Genomic DNA, 18,536 nt, shown 5'->3' with positions numbered 1-18,536 from the left:
CATGAGGGCAAGTTATTCTGAGAAAGTAATACAAGACAAAGTCTGAAAATTGGGTAAGAGTTGGCCACACAAAGGCTTGGAGAAGAATTTTCTAGAGGAGAGAAGAATACCGTTATGAAGGCCATAGGGTAGAAGACATTCCCTGGGAGGAAGGAGGAGAATGGGATTAGGTAGAAATATTGAAATGGAAAGGGTTCAGGTAATAAGTGCATTCTTAGGTCATAGTAAGTTTTTTGATTTTATCCTATGTGAAATGGGAAGTCATTGTTTAATTTTAAAGTAAAAAAAATACTATAACTTATAAATTTTATAATTTTTAATTATAAATTTTGTTTTAAAATCATATTTCTCAGCAGACTTAAGTGACATTATAGAGGCTTTTAGGTGTATGGTAGGTTTAATTATATTCCTTTAAGAACTTTATACAGCTGTCTTGCAAAATAGCTGATATTATTTTATTATCCATCAGCATTATATTAGCATTCCAGTAAATTTTTATTTGGGAAATAGCACTACACATAACATATAAGTACTTTAAAATCAATAAGAAAACCAGCCTAAAAATTAGGAAAAAGATATATAATGTTACTTGAGTCAATAAACAACCAAAAAAATGTTAAATTCAATAGTAATTGAGAAAAATGTTAACTAAAGTAAGATATTATTTTTTGTCCAACTTACTAATGACAAATTTTATATTTGCTGATAACTAATGTTTCCAAGGGTTTGGAGTCCTATATGTATTCATCTACTTGCTAGTTGGTAACACGTAAGTGGTACAACTACTCTAGAAGCATTTGTCAATCTGTACTTAAATAAAATTGTACATAGCTTATGACCTAGAATTTCTGCTTTTAGGCCTAAACCCTAGAGTTTTGCTTAAACACTTACACATACGTCATATGTAATGATATTCATTGAAAAATTTTAATAGTAAAAACTGCATTAAAACCAATAAAAGGATGATTATGGCACATTCACGTTTTGGAGTAGTCGGAAATAGTTTAAAACTATGAGTTAGATCTCTCTTACTAACATGGATTCTGCAAGGGAATGAAAAAAGCAAGTTTCCGAGTATGGTACAATTTGAGCTTGGTTAAAACATACACACCCACACAATAGAACTATATATGTAATTTACTTTTCTTTCTCACTGAATATTAGGAAATAACTATTTACCCTACTTTTGAATTTTAAAATAATAATTTGGGGTTGGCTATGTGGATACTTCTGATTTTTAAGTAATTCTCTATACAATTTTTTTCTTGATAAAAACACATCAATTAGAATACTTGTTAAATTCAAGTAAATGAATGGTATTTTATTCATTTAATTAAATGTTCAGATTAAATCAAGATTACCCTGAAGTCCCATTTTATTTCAGGCTTTATTAATCAAATCTTTAAAAAAAAATTGGCCAAATTAAGCAAGTGATTCCATTGCTACTGATATTTATTTCCACGTAAACCTCCTCTTACCCGATTCCCCTGGCTAGCTCTTTGAGCACTGGCACCTTGCTAATTGGCGCCAGCACAGTGGTCAGCCTCTTTTCAGGCATATGCTCTATGATTTAAGAGCTTTGACTCAGCGGCTTCTCTGAACTTTCATCCTGCAGGATACACAGGTGCCCAGTGTGAGATGGACATCAACGAATGCGAGAGTAACCCCTGCCAGTCCGATGGGGAATGCATAGAGCTGTCCTCAGAGAAACAATATGGTCGTATTGCTGGGCTGCCTTCTTCATTCAGCTACCTTGAAGCCTCGGGCTACGTTTGTATCTGTCAGCCTGGATTCACAGGTGAGGCCAAGGAGACAGGAAATGACTTTCTTCACTTGATGGCAGACTATGGATTTAACCAAATGGTGTATTAGCAGTAAAACCTGTGCTACGTAAACTGTGTTGCCATGGTGCAAAGGGTCCCCCTTGTGGGCTTGAGAAGAATCTTGGCTCACATCTCATAATTCCTCTCTGCAGGAGGAAAATGTTAACTATAGGAACAGAAGAAGTGTATAAAAGGGTAAAAATTTTCATACACTTACTGGGAATTTCAGTATACCACAAATTATTTACCTTGAAAAGCAAAAGTATTGGTATATTTTGTTATTAATTTTCATGTTAAATTTTATGTGTTATTTGAATTTGCTAACAAAGTCACGGTACTTATTTCTACTTACATTGAGACCAATTATCTAGTTTCAAGTAATATTTTGCTACTATTCTATAGCTAAAGTCATTTTATACATCAAATTTAAATTTATGCTCTATCTTTATTTATTCTTACTGTAAAACCCAGAGGTTTCCAATGGACAATTGTGTTTGGGTCTGCTTAATGTTCTAAAAACTTTCAGAATTTTTGATACAGTCCCCAATTTGTTAATAAGCAGCAATTATCCACAATTGCATAGATATCGGTGAGAAAATAAATTATAATTTAGATTTTCACCTTATTTTTTTTTCTCAATAGGTTAGTGAAAGACACTTCAGGAAAATATTTTAGTTTTTATTGGGGATTTCTGAGAAAAGTAATAAGGGATAAGTGAAAATGGGTGGGTTACTCTATTTACACCTGGGATTTTCTTTTAATATTTCAGCTTTGAAGATTAATGAATTTGTTTTGCGGTAGTGTTTGTGTAAGGTTGCTGAAGAAAATATTTATTTGCTCATGTGCTGTCCTCTTTATGAGAACACATAGAAGAAGACCTCTCCAGTGTCAATATCAGGATAAGTGGTATTTTCCTTGCACATCTTTTACCTTACATTTTAAAGGCATGCAAACAAAATTTGATAAATGACAAACATGAAATAAATTTTGTAATGCATATTTCCCAATAATGTAGGCTGCTACAAATAACGATGATGTAGCCAGATGTCTAAACATGTTTTATAGAGACATAAATGTCTTTCTGTTATATATTTATCTCACCCCTAGGGATATTTCAATTTCCTGTTTCTGTTTCTTAATGTTGTCTCTCTTTTTTTTTCTTCTTTCTTTCCAAGTTATTTGATTTTGGTACAGTGTATGCATTTTTTTTTTTTAGTTAAATCTTTCTTGGAACAAGGTAGGGGTGACTATAATTTGTTTCTAAAATATTTGGTTTAGGTATAGAGAGGGGATTCTATCACAGCAGAGGATATGGTTAATATTGCCTTATCAGGTAAAAGGGCACAGATGACCGACAGATTCAAACAGAACAGGCAGTAGAATATGCTAGAAAAGTGTGTTGGACTTGATTTCTGAAGGGCTGCCAAAAATGATTAAATGAATTAAGAGGTTCTGATTGACCACATCTCTGTGGCTTAGTGAAATTGTTTATTTTCACACATGTGAACTCCAAAAAAATGGGTTCCTATCATCAGTTGCCTTCCAACGGTGATTCAGAGTCACAGCCTCTTCTCTTTTTTCCCTCCCTTTTCAAACTCAACTTCTGAATTTATTGTCGTCTTTTGCAGCAAGTTGCTGGAGAAGGAAGGAAAGTAGAATATGAAACCTGGAGGTTTTACGAGTGGAGCCCCATGAGTAATGGGACTCTTCTATCCACCTTCCACTGATTGAAATTTAGTCATACAACCACATTTTACTGTAGTGAAGACTGAAAAATCTAGTCTTACCTAAAATAAAGAGAAAACAAATTTCATGAACAAGAATTTCATGTATTGTTCATTCCATGAACTTCAGTTTGACACAAAAACTGAAAATGGCAGACTGGGGATACAAACATGAATCCTCTAAGTATTCTCCTACTTACTTACTATATAATGATATATATATTAATATGTTAATGATATGTATGTATCATTAATATGTATAGTAATATACATACACATAAAGGTATATATATATATATATTCACACACTATATATGTACATAAACAACTATATATATATATATATATATATATATATATACTTATATATACTGCTAAATACATATAACTCTAATAGTTAAAACTGGTATGTATGTGTATATATACAGAATATATATACAATATATAAACGGTATGTATGTGCATATATGAATATGTATACATAAATATGTTTGAATATGTTTTTTTAATTAAACCATTTAAGTGATAATAGTAGATTTACATGAAGTAATAAGAAATATTACTTCATGTAAATAATACAGGGAATCCCATGTATAGTTCACCCAGTTTTCCCAATGGACTATTTTCCATTCTCATCAGCAATGTATTAGTGAGTGATCCAATTTATTCACATCCTCACTAACATTTGGTTATTATTTTTTTTTAAGTTTAAGACATTATGATAGATAGGCAGTGATATGCCATTGTGGTTTTAATTCGTGCCTAATAACTAGTATGTTGAACAACTTCTCCTGTATTTATTTGATCTGTTTATCTTTTATAGCAAAATATCTCTCCAATGTCTTTTGCCCCTTTCTAACTGGATTATTCTTTTTACTCTTGAGTCATTTTCCACACACTGACCCTAAGCATTTTTTGTTAAGTTTATACTAAATATACACTTTTATTTATTACTTTCTTTGGGGTGATTATAAATAATGTTGTGTTTTATTCAGTTTCTATATATTCCTTTGTTAGTGTTGGGGAGATAATCTCCTCTAGTGGTCTTTGATCTCTTTGACTCCCACTTAGCTGCATAGCAATGGGTCTTAAGCCTGTAATACTTCCTGGTGGAGAGAATTGTAATGCATTCCCCTGTGAGGTATGTGTGTGTATATATATGTATATATATATATATATATATATATATATATATATATATATATATATATACGCTCTGCTGTTGTTGGGTGGAGTGTTCTATATTTGTTAACTACATTATGTTCTATATTTGTCAACTAGATTATCTACATGATCAGATCCTCTATGTTGGTGCTGATTTTTTTTTTGTCAAATTTATGAGCATAATTTGGCTCACAGTGATGCCTTATTATCTTATAATAGCTATAGGATTTGTAGTGATTTCTCTAATTCATTCCTGATGTTGATGGTCTATATTGTCTCTCTCCATTTTTTGTAAGCTTATTAATTTCATTGATTTTTATTTTTAAAGAACAAGTTTATTGTTTCATTAATTTTTTTTCTGTTACCCAGTTTTCAATTTCATTGATTTTTGTTCCTTATTATTGCCTTCTTTCAGTTTGCTTCAGGTTTATTTTTCTTTTAGTTTTTTTTTTATTGCAAGGATTTAGCAGTATAAATTTAACTCAATATTGCTTTTGCTGCATCCCACATATTTTCACATGCCACACTTTAATTTTAATTTGGTTATATGTATTTTCAACATTGTCTTTGAGGCCTTTTCTTTGATCCATGTATTATTTAGCAATAGGGAACAGAAAGTATTATAATGTTTATTTTAATCATTATATATAGTTTAGAAAACTTATATTTTTACCTATATTTTTGTTCTCCCCATTGTTTTTTCTCTTTTTCCCATGTCATTGAGATTCTTCTTTTGTAATTTTCTGTTAAAAAACATTAGTAAAATTTAAGGATAGGTATGTTAGTGACAATTTCTTTTAGTTTCCTTAGTCTGAGATAATCTTTATTGCCTATTCATTCTTTCTTTTTGGGGGGACACTCAACCACTGTGCCACATCCCCAGCCCTATTTTGTATTTTATTTAGACACAGGGTCTCACTGAGTTGCTTAATGCCTCACGTTCTGAGGCTGGCTTTGAACTCTCACTCCTCCTGCCTCAGCCTCCCAAACCCCTGGGATTACAGGTGTGCACCACAGTGCCCGGCCCCTTCATTCTTGAAGGATAGTTAAATATAGAATTCATTATTGACTCTGTTTTTCTTTTAGAATTTGAAAAATCCACAGCACTTCTTTCTGTACCCCAAGGTTTGTAATGAGAAAACCTCTGCCATTGGAACTGGTGATCCTTACAAATGATACATTATTTCTTTCTGGCTAACTTCCTCTTTTATCTTTAGCATTTTTTCCCTTTTGTTCTTAATTTTCAGAAATTTACTTCTGATATATGTTGGTGTTTATTTATTTGCGCTTATTCTACTTGGGATTTACTCAGTAAAATTTTCTTTACTGTAAAAATTCAACTTCATGAGAGAAAAGGTTTATTTAGGCTCATGTTTTAGAGGTTCAGTTGATCACCTGGCACTGCTGCCTTTGGGTCTGGGTGAGGCAGTGCATTACGGCAGGGAGGGTGTTGCAGAGGAGGTTCCTCATCTTATTGTGGCTGGGAAGGAAACCAAGAGCAAAGAGGAGGGGCTGGAGTCCTAATGCCCCCTTCAAGAGCATGCTCCCAATTGCTTTCCTTCCTGTTGGCTCCACGGTATAAAGTTTCCACTCCCTCCTAATAGTTCTGTGGACTGGTGACCACAGGTGTTTGAGGGACATTTATGCAAACCATAGCACTCAGCTTTTCAAATCTGTGAATTTGTGTCCTTTGCCAAACGGGGGAAATTTTTAGCTAATTTTCCTTCAACTATTAGCTCCACTCTCTTTTTCTTCCACTTTTAGGACTCTGTTCATACAAATTTAGGGTCTTTTTTTCCCATAGGTTTCTGAGGCTCTGATCATTTTTTTTCCCTCATATTTTTTCTCTCTGTTGCTTTTCTCTCTGTCCTCAAACTCACTGGTTCTTTCCTTTTTCATCTCCTCTCTATTATTAACCAATCCAGGAAGTTGTTTATTTTTTCTATTTTATTTTTCAATTCTATAATTTCCAATATTTTCTTTTAATAACGTCTATTTCTTTGCTGATATTTTCTATTTTTCTTTCTTCTCGAGAGATTTATAATTGCTTATTGAATCATTTTCATGATGCTTGCTATAAAATTCTTGTCAGATAATGCTAACAACTGATTCATTTCAGTGTTGCATCAGTTAATGTTCCTTTTTCCTTAAGTTGTGGTTTTCCTGATCCCTGCAATAATAGGTTATTTTTAGCTTTATCCCAGACATTTTAGATATAATGTTAGGGAATTTAGAATCTTACTTGAATTTTTAAATTTAGCAGGCAGTCAACTTCTTATGTTTGGAGAATAGGTCCTGGTCTACCTGTGTGGACTATGAATTAAGTCATCATTTAACCAGTCTTTGCAGTGATATTTGATATTCTTAGTTTATCTTGTGCCACTGGGGCTCCCACTGGTCTCTTCTGATGGTCCCTGAGTGGTCAGAAGGTGTTGAGGGAGGGGAATTTTAGGTCCATGAGAATGAGGAGGCCTCCTTGACTGGACATGTGTTTGGCTGGGTTTCTCCCAACCTCAGTGGGATGGAGAGCATGTTTCAAGGAAGGTGCTTTCTGGGGTACAATCCCTTTTGTTGAGGTCCTCCAGGCCTTCATGGGGATGAAGAGCTTCAGAAACCTGCTAAGGAAGGAAAACACATCATCACATGCCTGTCTGTTGTTGGGCATACTCCCCTTGGCCACATCTCTGGGTGGGGAAGTAAAGTCTCACCAGGAGAGGAGCTAAGCTCTTTCTCTAGTTGATTTTTTCTAAACCAGCAGGGGTCTGCTTAATTCCCCTTGCCAGGACTTGAGGGGCTCATTTTGTATTGTAGGTGAGACCCTGGTTCAACCTGGTGGAGGAATGAGCCTATCTGAGCTGGCCTCTATGGGACACATTTTTGTGTTGGGCCGGTGTGGTAAAAGCCCCCATGCTCTGTTGGTCTTCCAGTCCTAACAAGTTCACCTTCTTTTCCATGTTCAAAGTCTCTGCTGTCGTTACGTACTGTTTGTATTGTGACTAGTGGGGAGGCAAAGGGTGAGATGTCAAGCCTACGCTCCTGTCCAGAAGTCACATTTTAAAATACCCAAGTATTATGATAAAAGAATCATTTTCTTTAATGGCTTTAGGGAGGAAAAGCAGATGTTAATTTTCTTTTCATTTCCCCTATAATATCAAGATGAAAATATCATTTAATGTAATTGATGAGATGAATATACTTATTAATAGTAAATGTTAACTATTTTTTCTTGCCTATACTCTACTCTAGAAATTTGGACATTCAGCTCTATTTTATCTTTATTTTTTATATATCCTTTTTGTTTCTTTTTTACAAAGAAAAGACATAATTTACTTTTCATACACTCTATCTATTTGCAGTTCTCTCATTTGTTAGATTAAAATACTTTTCCATTGTAATGAGAAATGTGCTCATGGATCATATATTTAATGACACAGCTTCACTTAAGGAAACCATCAGAACTGTTAAACATAGTAACAAACTATTCCCAGTTTTTAAAGTTATCATTAGGAATGTGCTTCTTACTCCTCATTACTAGGGTGATTATCTTTCATATTAAAATATTTTCATAGTTCATGTAATTTTTCTAACTTCTTTTAATGCAAAACTGATAGACAGTGGAGTGGGAAAAAATAACTGGGAGTCTGGGAAGATAACACTCAGAAAGATGGAGATAGAGGGAGCTCTACACCATGGAGAGTGAGCTGTAGTAAAAACAGGGGTGCAGGAGGTGGGATTCTAGTGAGAAGAACCAGAAACCCCTGAAGGAGGTCAACGTTTATTCAAGGTTTCTTCTGGGATTTCTACGAAGTAAAACAAGTTATCATGACCCAAAGATTAAACATCTCATTCAATGGATTACTTGAGAAAAAATCTAAAGATCCCTTTTCATATATTAACAATTAGAGTCAAATCATGCCTCTAGGTGCAATAAAAGTTACTATTTTCCCATTCCTCAAAATCACTAAAAAAAAATTACCTTTACAAAATATACTTACATCTTGTCTTAGCTATTTGTGCTCAAAAGTGCACATATCAAATTTTAGAATGTAGTATAAACACTGGATTTAAAGGTCTATGCATATACTTAAATCCACACATTCACATACTTTTAAGGATAAGCTAAATAAATCTATAATTGGAAAAGGCTTGTTGTTGAATAAAACTGTTCAGTCCATTCCAAAATCAGTAAATTATCTTTATTTTCTATGACCACCCTTGACCGCTACAAGAAGGAATGTTGGCTGCTTCCTTCTGTTATGCTTTAGATTTTCAGTCCAGGACACGGGGCTCACTCAGTTCTAGGAACATAATGATGAAAATATATGTCCTCTTCTCCAAAGAAACTGAAAGAATTTGAAGCAAAAGATGTGAAAAATACATGACAATATGATAACTGACATAGTGAGACTATAAAAAGGCACAATCACACAAATCAGTAAGGAGGACTTATGTATTCTCTCATGTCCAGAAGAATTTAGTGGAACTTATAAGAACCCAAACAGCTTGATAAGTTAGCCTATTTAAATACAATTGAATATGTTACTTCTGAAAATTAAAAAAAAAAGAAGATCTCAGGACCTCAGTGCTTGTCCTTGAACTATCCTGTCCTAACCAACACATCTACTTTGGAAACAATTGATGTTTTGTTTTTAATGTTAACATTTCATTTGCGGGGACTGGGGATACAGCTCAGTTGGTAGAGTGCTTGCCTTGCATGCACAAGGCCCTGGGTTCAATCCCCAGAACCACACTAAAAATTCATTTTTGTTTATCAAAATATTGTCATAATAATACATTTCACAAGTTTCCAAACTGCTGTATAAACCAAGTCCAATTTTCAATTCTAACTTTCACTCAGCAACTCCAATTAGCGTTTATTCCAACTAAGCGGAACACTGTCACCTGTGCCTGGAATGCTACACTGCTGCCTCTGAGGCTGGGATTTTATTCTGCTTCACCCATCTGCTCTCTGCATGGAAAAAACTGAGGAGTGCAGCAGGGGATCCTGTGAAGTCCTGGCTTCAAACCCCAGGCAGAAATAGCAGGGTTCTTAACAATGAACACCCCGATGAGAGCCACCTGGCAAAGTGACGGTGCACAGAGCTCTCCTTCTCAAGTTCATCTGCTTCAAGAAAAATGTTGCTAAAAATGAAGTGTTCACTTTTTCCTTAAAACATTAAAAATCCTCTCACTTTACCTAAATCCAACTAAAATAGCCATGTAGAGCCAAACATATATTATCCAAACCTTCAGGTGGTAGGAAGCAATGAGACGCATGGGACAGTATCTTCTTCCTAAAGAGAAATTTTCAATAGAATTGGTTCATTTGCTGACTTCATTTTGGGCTCATTGTTCTTAGAAATAGGGTTTTTTTTTCCTTACAATTTCAAGTTTGAGAACATAGAGTCTAAGTAACTTGAACAGATAGATATCTTATACACATACAAAACTATAATTCTAAAAGATCTAACTTTGCTTCAATCTTTATTAACTTAATAAAATGTTTATTTTAATATTTTCAACATAGTCAGCTCATTTACTTTTGCCTTTACTATATATATTAATTTCTATAAACAAAACTATGAATAGTTTACATGAGCATATTCCTTCTTGTATTATTTTCTTACTATGTGTACTACAATAATTAGGGCAGGTCTAATTTATATATATATTTATATATATAGTATTATATATATAGTATAATATATATATATATATATATATATATGTGTGTGTGTGTGTGTGTGTGTGTGTGTGTGTGTGGTGAGGCAACATATGATGGCAGTAATGAGTGGTAAAACATATATATGCATATAGATACATATATATGTTAATTTTGAAAATTGTATTTATTGAGTATTTGCTATGATCTACAAAAATGTTATGGTCATAAGAGAAATGTAATGACTATGATTTGGAAGACCAAATAAAGAACAAGACAGAAATGGGTATGTGTGAGAGACCCAAGTGAATGAGATAGATAAACATGGCATCCTGGGCTTTGACTGCTTAATTGAGTTAGCATTCTTTTGTTGACTTGAAGTCACATAAACTAAACTAGGAAAAAAGCTCATGAGTGAATCATCAGAAGACAGATGCCAACTCTCTAATTCAAGTATACTGGCCAAAAAATCTTGGGGAAAAAAATTGTTTTCTAAAACAAAAGAATGAAAGCATCATTAATTCTTTGCCAGGAAATTTATAATTAAAGTCTCAATAATCCCCATTATCACACCATAGATGCTGTTGTGGAGACTAAGAAGGCCTGAATAGTTGATTTTCACCAGGATTCTATTTCCATATGAGAGATGTGAGCCATCCCCATTATAAAAAGTTTCAAGTAAAGGAATATTTTTTCTGCGTATGGCTAGATATTTGTTAGAGCAAGAAGTTGAAGAAAATGTTCAAAGAAAAGTTGAGGATCCTGGGAATTGTGCTTACAGTAAGCCATACTGCAAACCTTCATAGACTTGGTCAGCTATGTGTTTGCTGCCCATGAGGATGTCCATCTTAACACCCCATGTCTTCTCCCAGCTGACCCAGATCCCCCAGTGTTTTCTTTAAGTGTGCTGATAATTCGGAAGATCAATATCACTGACATTGCAGTTAAAGCCCTTTTACCAAGGGCCACTGCTGTTGTTGTTTATTGAACCTTTCTTCCGACATATATACGTAGGCACCCCAAAAGCACCTGCTATCACCTGAATCCTTTCTCCAACCACCACAACATACATATTCATCTGGAACTTACTTCATCCCTGACAAACTCAGATCTCAGTCCAAGAGAAGTATCCAAAACCTTCAATCAACTAATTGCTTTACTGAAGTATTAGATATCTTTCCCCAAAGAGGTTTTTGTTATACATTGTGTTAATCAGCATCCTATTATTGCAACAAAATATCTGAAGTAATAAACTCATAAAGATGAAAGATTTGTTTTGGCTTACAGTTTGGGAGATTTCAGTCCATGACCAGTTGGTCCATTGCTTTGGGCCTGTGGTGAGGCAACATATGATGGCAGCAATGTGTGGTAAAACTCTTCACCTCATGGTCAGGATGGAAAGGAAAACAAAAACCAAAACAGAGGAAGCCATGGGTGTCCTACAATCCTCTCTGAGGACACACCCCCAATGGCCAGAAGACCCTCCACTAAGACTCCCCCTCTTAATATCTTCACCACCTCCCAATGGCACCAAGCTGGGACCAAATCATTAACACAAGGGCTTTGGGGGAATATTCTAGATTCAAACTCTTGGCCAAAACTTACCCCTTCTATAGTAATCCTCCTCATTTCACCCTAGTGATTACTTAATCAATAATTCTTTAAGAAGATGTAATTAGAATTATGATTTCCCCTGAAGTCCATCAGGAACAATCCCACCATGATTTCCATGTCTGCTTACCTCAGTCATCCACAGAAGTGCCAGCATCTCTGGTTGTCCATCAAGCCCTGGTCTCTTATCCCAGAATGCTCTGTACATTCCCTAATTTCATGCCCTTTTGCACCCCTTTCTGAACTCTTCACTATATGCTGAAACCCTTAAGTCTATTATAAATTACCACAGTCCTCAACTTTTCTGAAAAATTTATTCACCTTACATTAAAATCTAGTTTTTTTCCCAGGACACTGATTTGCAACCCTCTCAAAAGGTGGCTGTCTTATATTCTTCTTCCAAATCCCATGTCCAACTGGTACCAAAGGTAAGCTAAATGTCTTTCCCATTTTATTGCTGCATATAGACAACTACTCCTCCCTCTTCATTCAAAATCCCAACTCATTTTGATGCATGTTATCTTTGGATGATGCTGCCCACCACCTCTCCTTCTTATGATATTCTTTGTATCTCCTAGTACCTCCCCTTCAGTGACCAAATATTTTAATATCTTACTCTTTCTCATCGTTTTGGGGTTATTAACACTAATGTAGATGATCCATGCAACATTTTGCCTCTCTTGCTTGACCATTCCCCCACTCCTTTCCACACTTTGGTCACAATCTAGACCTTGTCATCACCAATAATCTCCATGAAAAACTCACTTTCAATCACTCTGTTTTCTGAATACAAACTGTATTTTTCCAATTCACTTATATTCCCAAACTCACTTATATTTTCATTGTCCTTGTCTATTATATTAACCATTTTTTAACTCATTGCCTTTGGTCTCGGTTAAGATTCTGTGGTCCAGCCCTATAACTATTCCCTTGCATATACTCTCAGCTTCCCTGATTCTGTCTCTCCTTGTATTTGCCCAGCAAAAGTACAATTATGGTTAAATGTGACTTCTCCACTTCTATGGGCAATTCAAATGTGGGTGGAGAAAAACTCATAAGGCACACACTGAACTGAACTCACATCACCTTAAATTTATTAGCCCAAATCTCAAGGAGCCCTTTGGCACTAGACCACAATCCTTTCAGAGCTGTACTTCCTAAGATAAAAATTTTATCTCTTCCTTCAAACTTCTAACACCTCCTCCCTCTTTGTTAATCTTAGTTGATTATCAAGTTTCTCATTTTACACAGGAAAATAACTATCTTACCTTTACTCCACCAAACCTACTAATATTTGATTTTTATCTTTCTTATAAGCTTGTAAATAACCTGTTACTACATGTGGCAGAAGACATTAGACATGGGTCAGAAACGAAGTCACAGCAAACACGGGCACCATGTTTACATCGATTATTTTTGCACTCAATTACCATAGAACTGACATTCCATGAACCCAGGCAAGTACTGCACAGGTAGATTTGTGTAACAGCTGAAGAACTCTGAATTATAGAATTCACTGACCTTAGAACAAGCAGTAAGAAACCTGCTCTTTGACTGATAGCACATTACTTCATCCCTCTAAGTTGCTTGCTAGAAAACCAACCCTAAGAAAAGGCCAGAGTAAAGAACAGTCAGGGCTTTGGTGGCACTCTCAGCCAGAAAATGCAGAGATGCACATGAATCGCCTCTTCTAGCAATCCATTCCATGATCCTACAAGTTCCTGGTTAAATTGGAATTTTCATATGAATCCACCACTCCATTAACTACCTTGTTTAGTCTTACTGGCAAAGATTAGGGTCGGCTTTGTTCAATTTGCCTCACACAACATTTAATTAAGGATATTATCATGAGGACTCTAAGCAACAGAATCAGGTCAACCTGTAATATTACTTCAGATGTATTCTATAGGGTTGTGGACTCAGAAAATTGTGAATAGTCCCAAGATCAGGAGGTCTTATTTCCTATGGCTGGAATGCACTTGAAAGCTGACCTCTTGCCCATTTGGATATAGACAGGGAGTTTAGATTGACCTACTGATCTTTGAAGTCATTTCCAATAATTTCAGGGGTGATAGATAAGCCTAAAGGAAAGACATTATTCCACCTACAAAAATGTAGCACAAAGGGGCACAGTGATACTCCAGTTTGGAATTTGCTGTTACATTTCATTTAGAACATTGGTACATTGGTTGGGTTCACTTAATCCGCTGAATAGTATCACTGAGTAGTTACAGCTTTAATTGCCCTGTATGGCAACACCCCAAAGATGCTTGGGCATCAGGAGAGGGATGTGAATTTACATTGTTAAGACTGAAACAAGCTTTGAAGAATCTCTGTTTACACACACACAAGATTGAAGAGCCGGGCAGGTTTGGGAGCGGTTATTGATTGTGTCAGGCTGGCAGAGTAGTTTAGGATCAACCAAATTCACAGGAGCTGATCTGTTCTTATAGCATGTGGAGAGGGATGATATGGTGAGTTTAAATTGACAGCTGTGGCTGTTGCTGGATTCAGCTGACCATGTGATTGTTTGGCCAGTCTGCCCTGATGAATCTAAGGGACAAGTCCCTTCTCCCATTGAGAGCAGAGTCAGGAACAACCAAGATGCTCTTCTGAGCTGCTTCTTTCAATCCTACTCCCTGTTTTCAATCCCAATAAATGATTGACAGGTAGGACAATGGGAGCCCCTGACATACTTGCTCACCTACCACTTTGCATGAGAGTCCAGGGAGTCTTATCCCTGATACCATTCTAAAGGACCCTTGACATTTTTCTTTGAAAAGCCTTTTCAGCATCTCTCTTTATTGCCATAATTACTGGGTCTGAGACTTAATTTTATCTTACTCATAAACTAATGAATTAACCTGTTACTGTTTTCTGGATGTTGGTCCAAGACAAAATACTTTATTACTCATAGCATAGCAAGCAGAAGCATCATGCTTCTGTAGATTCCCCTTGCTCCGGAGCCAACTGAGGGAATTTGATATGAGTTCAAGTGGATAGTGTGAATGCAGAGGATTTGCATCACAGCTGAAGAACAAATTTGAGGAATCTGATGTTTCCAGAGCAAGCAATAAGACAATCATTTTTTGTCCCAAGGGAGAAGTACCCTCAAAGTTGCTTGCTGCAGAGACACTCATGAGAAATGGCCTAAGTAAAAAGTGATTAGGGTCTTACATTCTTGGTACACCCAACAAGAATTTGCAGTGACACCAATGCCCATGTCAGACCGACTCTTTCAACACCTCGTTATTTACCTGTTACTCAGGTATTTGCCACCTTTCGACCCCTGCCCATGTTTGTCCTACTTTCTCTTTAAAATATTTCCACCTAAAACTACTTCAGTTTTGGATCCCATTCCTTCTTAATGACTCAGGAATTTGTCTTTAGCAATTATTTCTTATGGATCTTGCATCATTGGCTTGCCACTTTATCTTGAATCTTTCATATCCCCTTGCCTACTTCCCACCTGAAAAAATAAATAAATGCTCCCTAAAATACACACGTGCCTCCAGCTACCACCAAGGAGAAGTTCTCCATGACAACCTCCTCCAAAGACAGGTCTATACTTTCTCTCTCTACTTTCTTACTTCCCACTAACTCTTTCCAACAAGGCTGTTCCCACTTCTCATGAAAACTCCTTGGTCAAGAATTTCCATTTTGTCAACTCAACTCTTGATTTTGGGTCTTCATCTGACTTGACATCACACTATCATGTTACAGTTACTCTCTTCCACATTCTGGACAAAATATCTTTGTAATTTCTTAATATCTGTCTTCTTCCTACTTACTTGCACCACATTGCTCTTATATTTTTGTTTTCTAATTTCAAAGTTTTGATGTTTCCTAGGATTGAGTACTTGAGCATCTTTTTTTCTACCCATACTCACTCCCCAGGAAATCTCAAGTAATGAGAGTAAATTTTGTATATATGTTAACACCTAACATTCTCTCTCTCCTGAATGTGCCTTAACTTTTCCATTTAGACAACTAAAATGATTTTCAAGTATAATATATCCCAAATAAAACTTTTTTATTTTCTGCCACCATGAATTCCAAAACAAAGAAATTAGGCTGAAGCAAACAAAGACAAAAACAGAACACACACACACACACACACACACACACAGCCCCACAAAACTACAAGAGCAATAAAAATATTTTGTTTTCCATATCAATAAATGGTAACAGCATGTTAACCAAGTCGGTCAGACCTTAAAGCTCAGTCATATTTGAATTCTCTCTTTAATATCCCAATTTTATTCATCTACAAAATTTTCAGCTTCTCCATCAAGATGTGTTCCAAGCATGGCTGTGCTTCCCCACCTCCACCATTTTCATGTTGGCTACTGCAATAGCCTGAGTTTTTGGTGTTTTATCCTCCACTTCTTAAACCCATTCTCCACATAGATATTGGAGTAACTTCAACGTGCACCTGATAAGGAGTCTTCCATTTAAACAGTTGAATGGTTGAGACCATTCTTGGAATAAACCCATACCCCAAAACATACCTTAGAAGCATGATTTGCCCTTGACCTTGCTCTCCAAACTCACTTCCTGACATTTTTCCCTCTTTACTCTAGTTGGCCTGGGTTCTTGAAGTTACTTAATTAGGTGGACCTCACTCCTATCTTGGAGGCTTTGCATTTATTTTTACTTTTGCCTGAAAGACTCCAGATCTTTGCATAGTGATTCATGAGCTAGGCACTGTTTTAGGTCCTGAAGCTATATAATTAATGAGATTTTCAAAGTCTCTTTCATAGTGAACAATTTTAGATCTTTTAGATCTTTGTTCAAATGCCACTTTTTCCAGAGAGGTCTTTCTAAATAAAATGCCACCTCTCTGTGAACCCCAACGCATATATATGCCCATATCCTACTCCTCTACTGTAATTAATTTATTCATATTATTAATTACTCAAATCTTATGCATATGTGCGCATGCTCACATGCCCCCTTTCTCATACTCCAGTTTATTTTTCAGCTCTCCCCTTTCTCAGTCCTGATGAAAAGTGTTCACCGTGATATAGCTTCAGGACCTAGCACAGTGCCTAGCTCATGATTAGGAGTCCAAGAAATATTTGTTGAGTATAAAAATATTAAAATCACTCAATTGAAGTTTCAGTTAAATCTCAAGAGCTCTCGGTAAAAAATATTGATCATCAAACCCACAATGGCAGGTGAAGTTTCACCTTTTTCAGCTAAAAACTTTGATTAACCTTAGGAAGATTCTTTCTAAGCCAGAAAGAAAAGATTCTCCTGAGCCAGATGGAATTCATTGAGGTTCAGAATTCTTGCTCAAATTAGAATCTATGCCAATTTTGATAAATTGAGTTTTCCCTGCCAGTTGACAAAATTTGAAAAATGTGCTCTTACTTTTGATTGACCTTCAATTTTCAGGAGGCTATTTCAGGAGTTTCTATTTTCCTGTCAAGAATTTAAGGATTGATGAGGAAAAATTGAAGTGTAGTACAAGAACTTTTATTTTAGTGAGATACATATATTTAGTAATATACAGTTTAAAAATGAAATTTTTATAATTTTATGATTTCTCCCCTTTTTTCAAAAATGGAGCACACCAAATCTGTAGAAATTACTATTGGGGGATGTGATTAGGATCATTTGTGTCGTGATACACATCACAGCTTAAGGCAAAGCTGGCACAGCTCTGTGCCTACTGTTACCCTCTGGCACTACCTTGGAGTCCAGTGTATATTTTTAGTTCATTGGTTTGTGACAAAAGCAATTTTCTCAGTTAGATGTTTTAGTAGAGCCAGGCTGATTGAGTGATCTTCTTAAGGCAGAGTCACAAGGTTTTGTTGACATATAAAGATGTTATTTGATGGTTGTCAGCGTTCTTTTTCCATTTGACTCCTTGATCTATCTCCCATAGTATGTGAACAGTGGGGAATGGACAAGATGTAACTGTGGGGTGAGCCCTTCTTGGCACATGTAAAACTACGGATACTTCCTAAGCATTGCACTACAATGCAGATTCTAGCCATTGAAGGTTTTTCGAATGGAATCAAGCAAACCTTCCTGCTTCTCACAAAAGAAGTTAATTTTTATTTAACCTGTATCCATGATTTAGATCATTGCATGTTTATTATTGGATTTTTCCAGATAGTTCTAGTGCTATCTTGAAGACACAGAGTGACCTGATTTACTCCTCACTTCTGTTTTCTCTAATTCACTTACTCGCCTGGCTTTTCTCCCCAGTTACAATGGGTCTTAATAAATCCATCATATGAAGCATTCTTAGATCCAAAACTCTATCAACCTTTTCAGAAAATATAAGAACAGGGTTCACTTTTGATGTTGATGAGATGGAGCCATAAGAATTCCAGGCTTGTCTGAACTTCTCTTAGGGCAGTCTGAGCCCAACAAGAAAAAGGATCTGAGTGAAACACTTCATAAATGTCACAGATGCATCTCTGCTGAAGCCATCTATGTTCATTGCCTTCTTCAGTAAGTTTTCTTCAAAATTACTCCTATCAAAAGGCAGAGTACCTTCTAATAAAATCACAGTAATTCAGATATGGTAAGATCTCA

At 35.7% G+C, this 18,536-nt stretch overlaps 1 protein-coding gene across 3 annotated transcripts in view; it reads left to right on the top strand.

Annotated features, from left to right (window-relative positions):
* Crb1 (crumbs cell polarity complex component 1) overlaps positions 1 to 18,536 on the top strand; it is a 131,609-nt gene that overhangs the window by 18,414 nt on the left and 94,659 nt on the right. For all 3 annotated transcript variants that reach the window (XM_027945671.3, XM_027945672.2, XM_027945670.2), the window contains one exon: positions 1,616 to 1,798. In XM_027945671.3, coding sequence (XP_027801472.2) covers positions 1,616 to 1,798 — 183 coding nt within the window. The remainder of the gene's footprint in view (positions 1 to 1,615; positions 1,799 to 18,536) is intronic.

The sequence above is a fragment of the Marmota flaviventris genome, chromosome 12 (assembly GCF_047511675.1).
Source record: "Marmota flaviventris isolate mMarFla1 chromosome 12, mMarFla1.hap1, whole genome shotgun sequence".
Classification (NCBI taxonomy): Eukaryota; Metazoa; Chordata; class Mammalia; order Rodentia; family Sciuridae; genus Marmota; species Marmota flaviventris.
The sequence above is the reverse complement of the archived record's forward strand: the minus strand, read 5'-3'. Positions and strand labels throughout refer to the sequence as shown.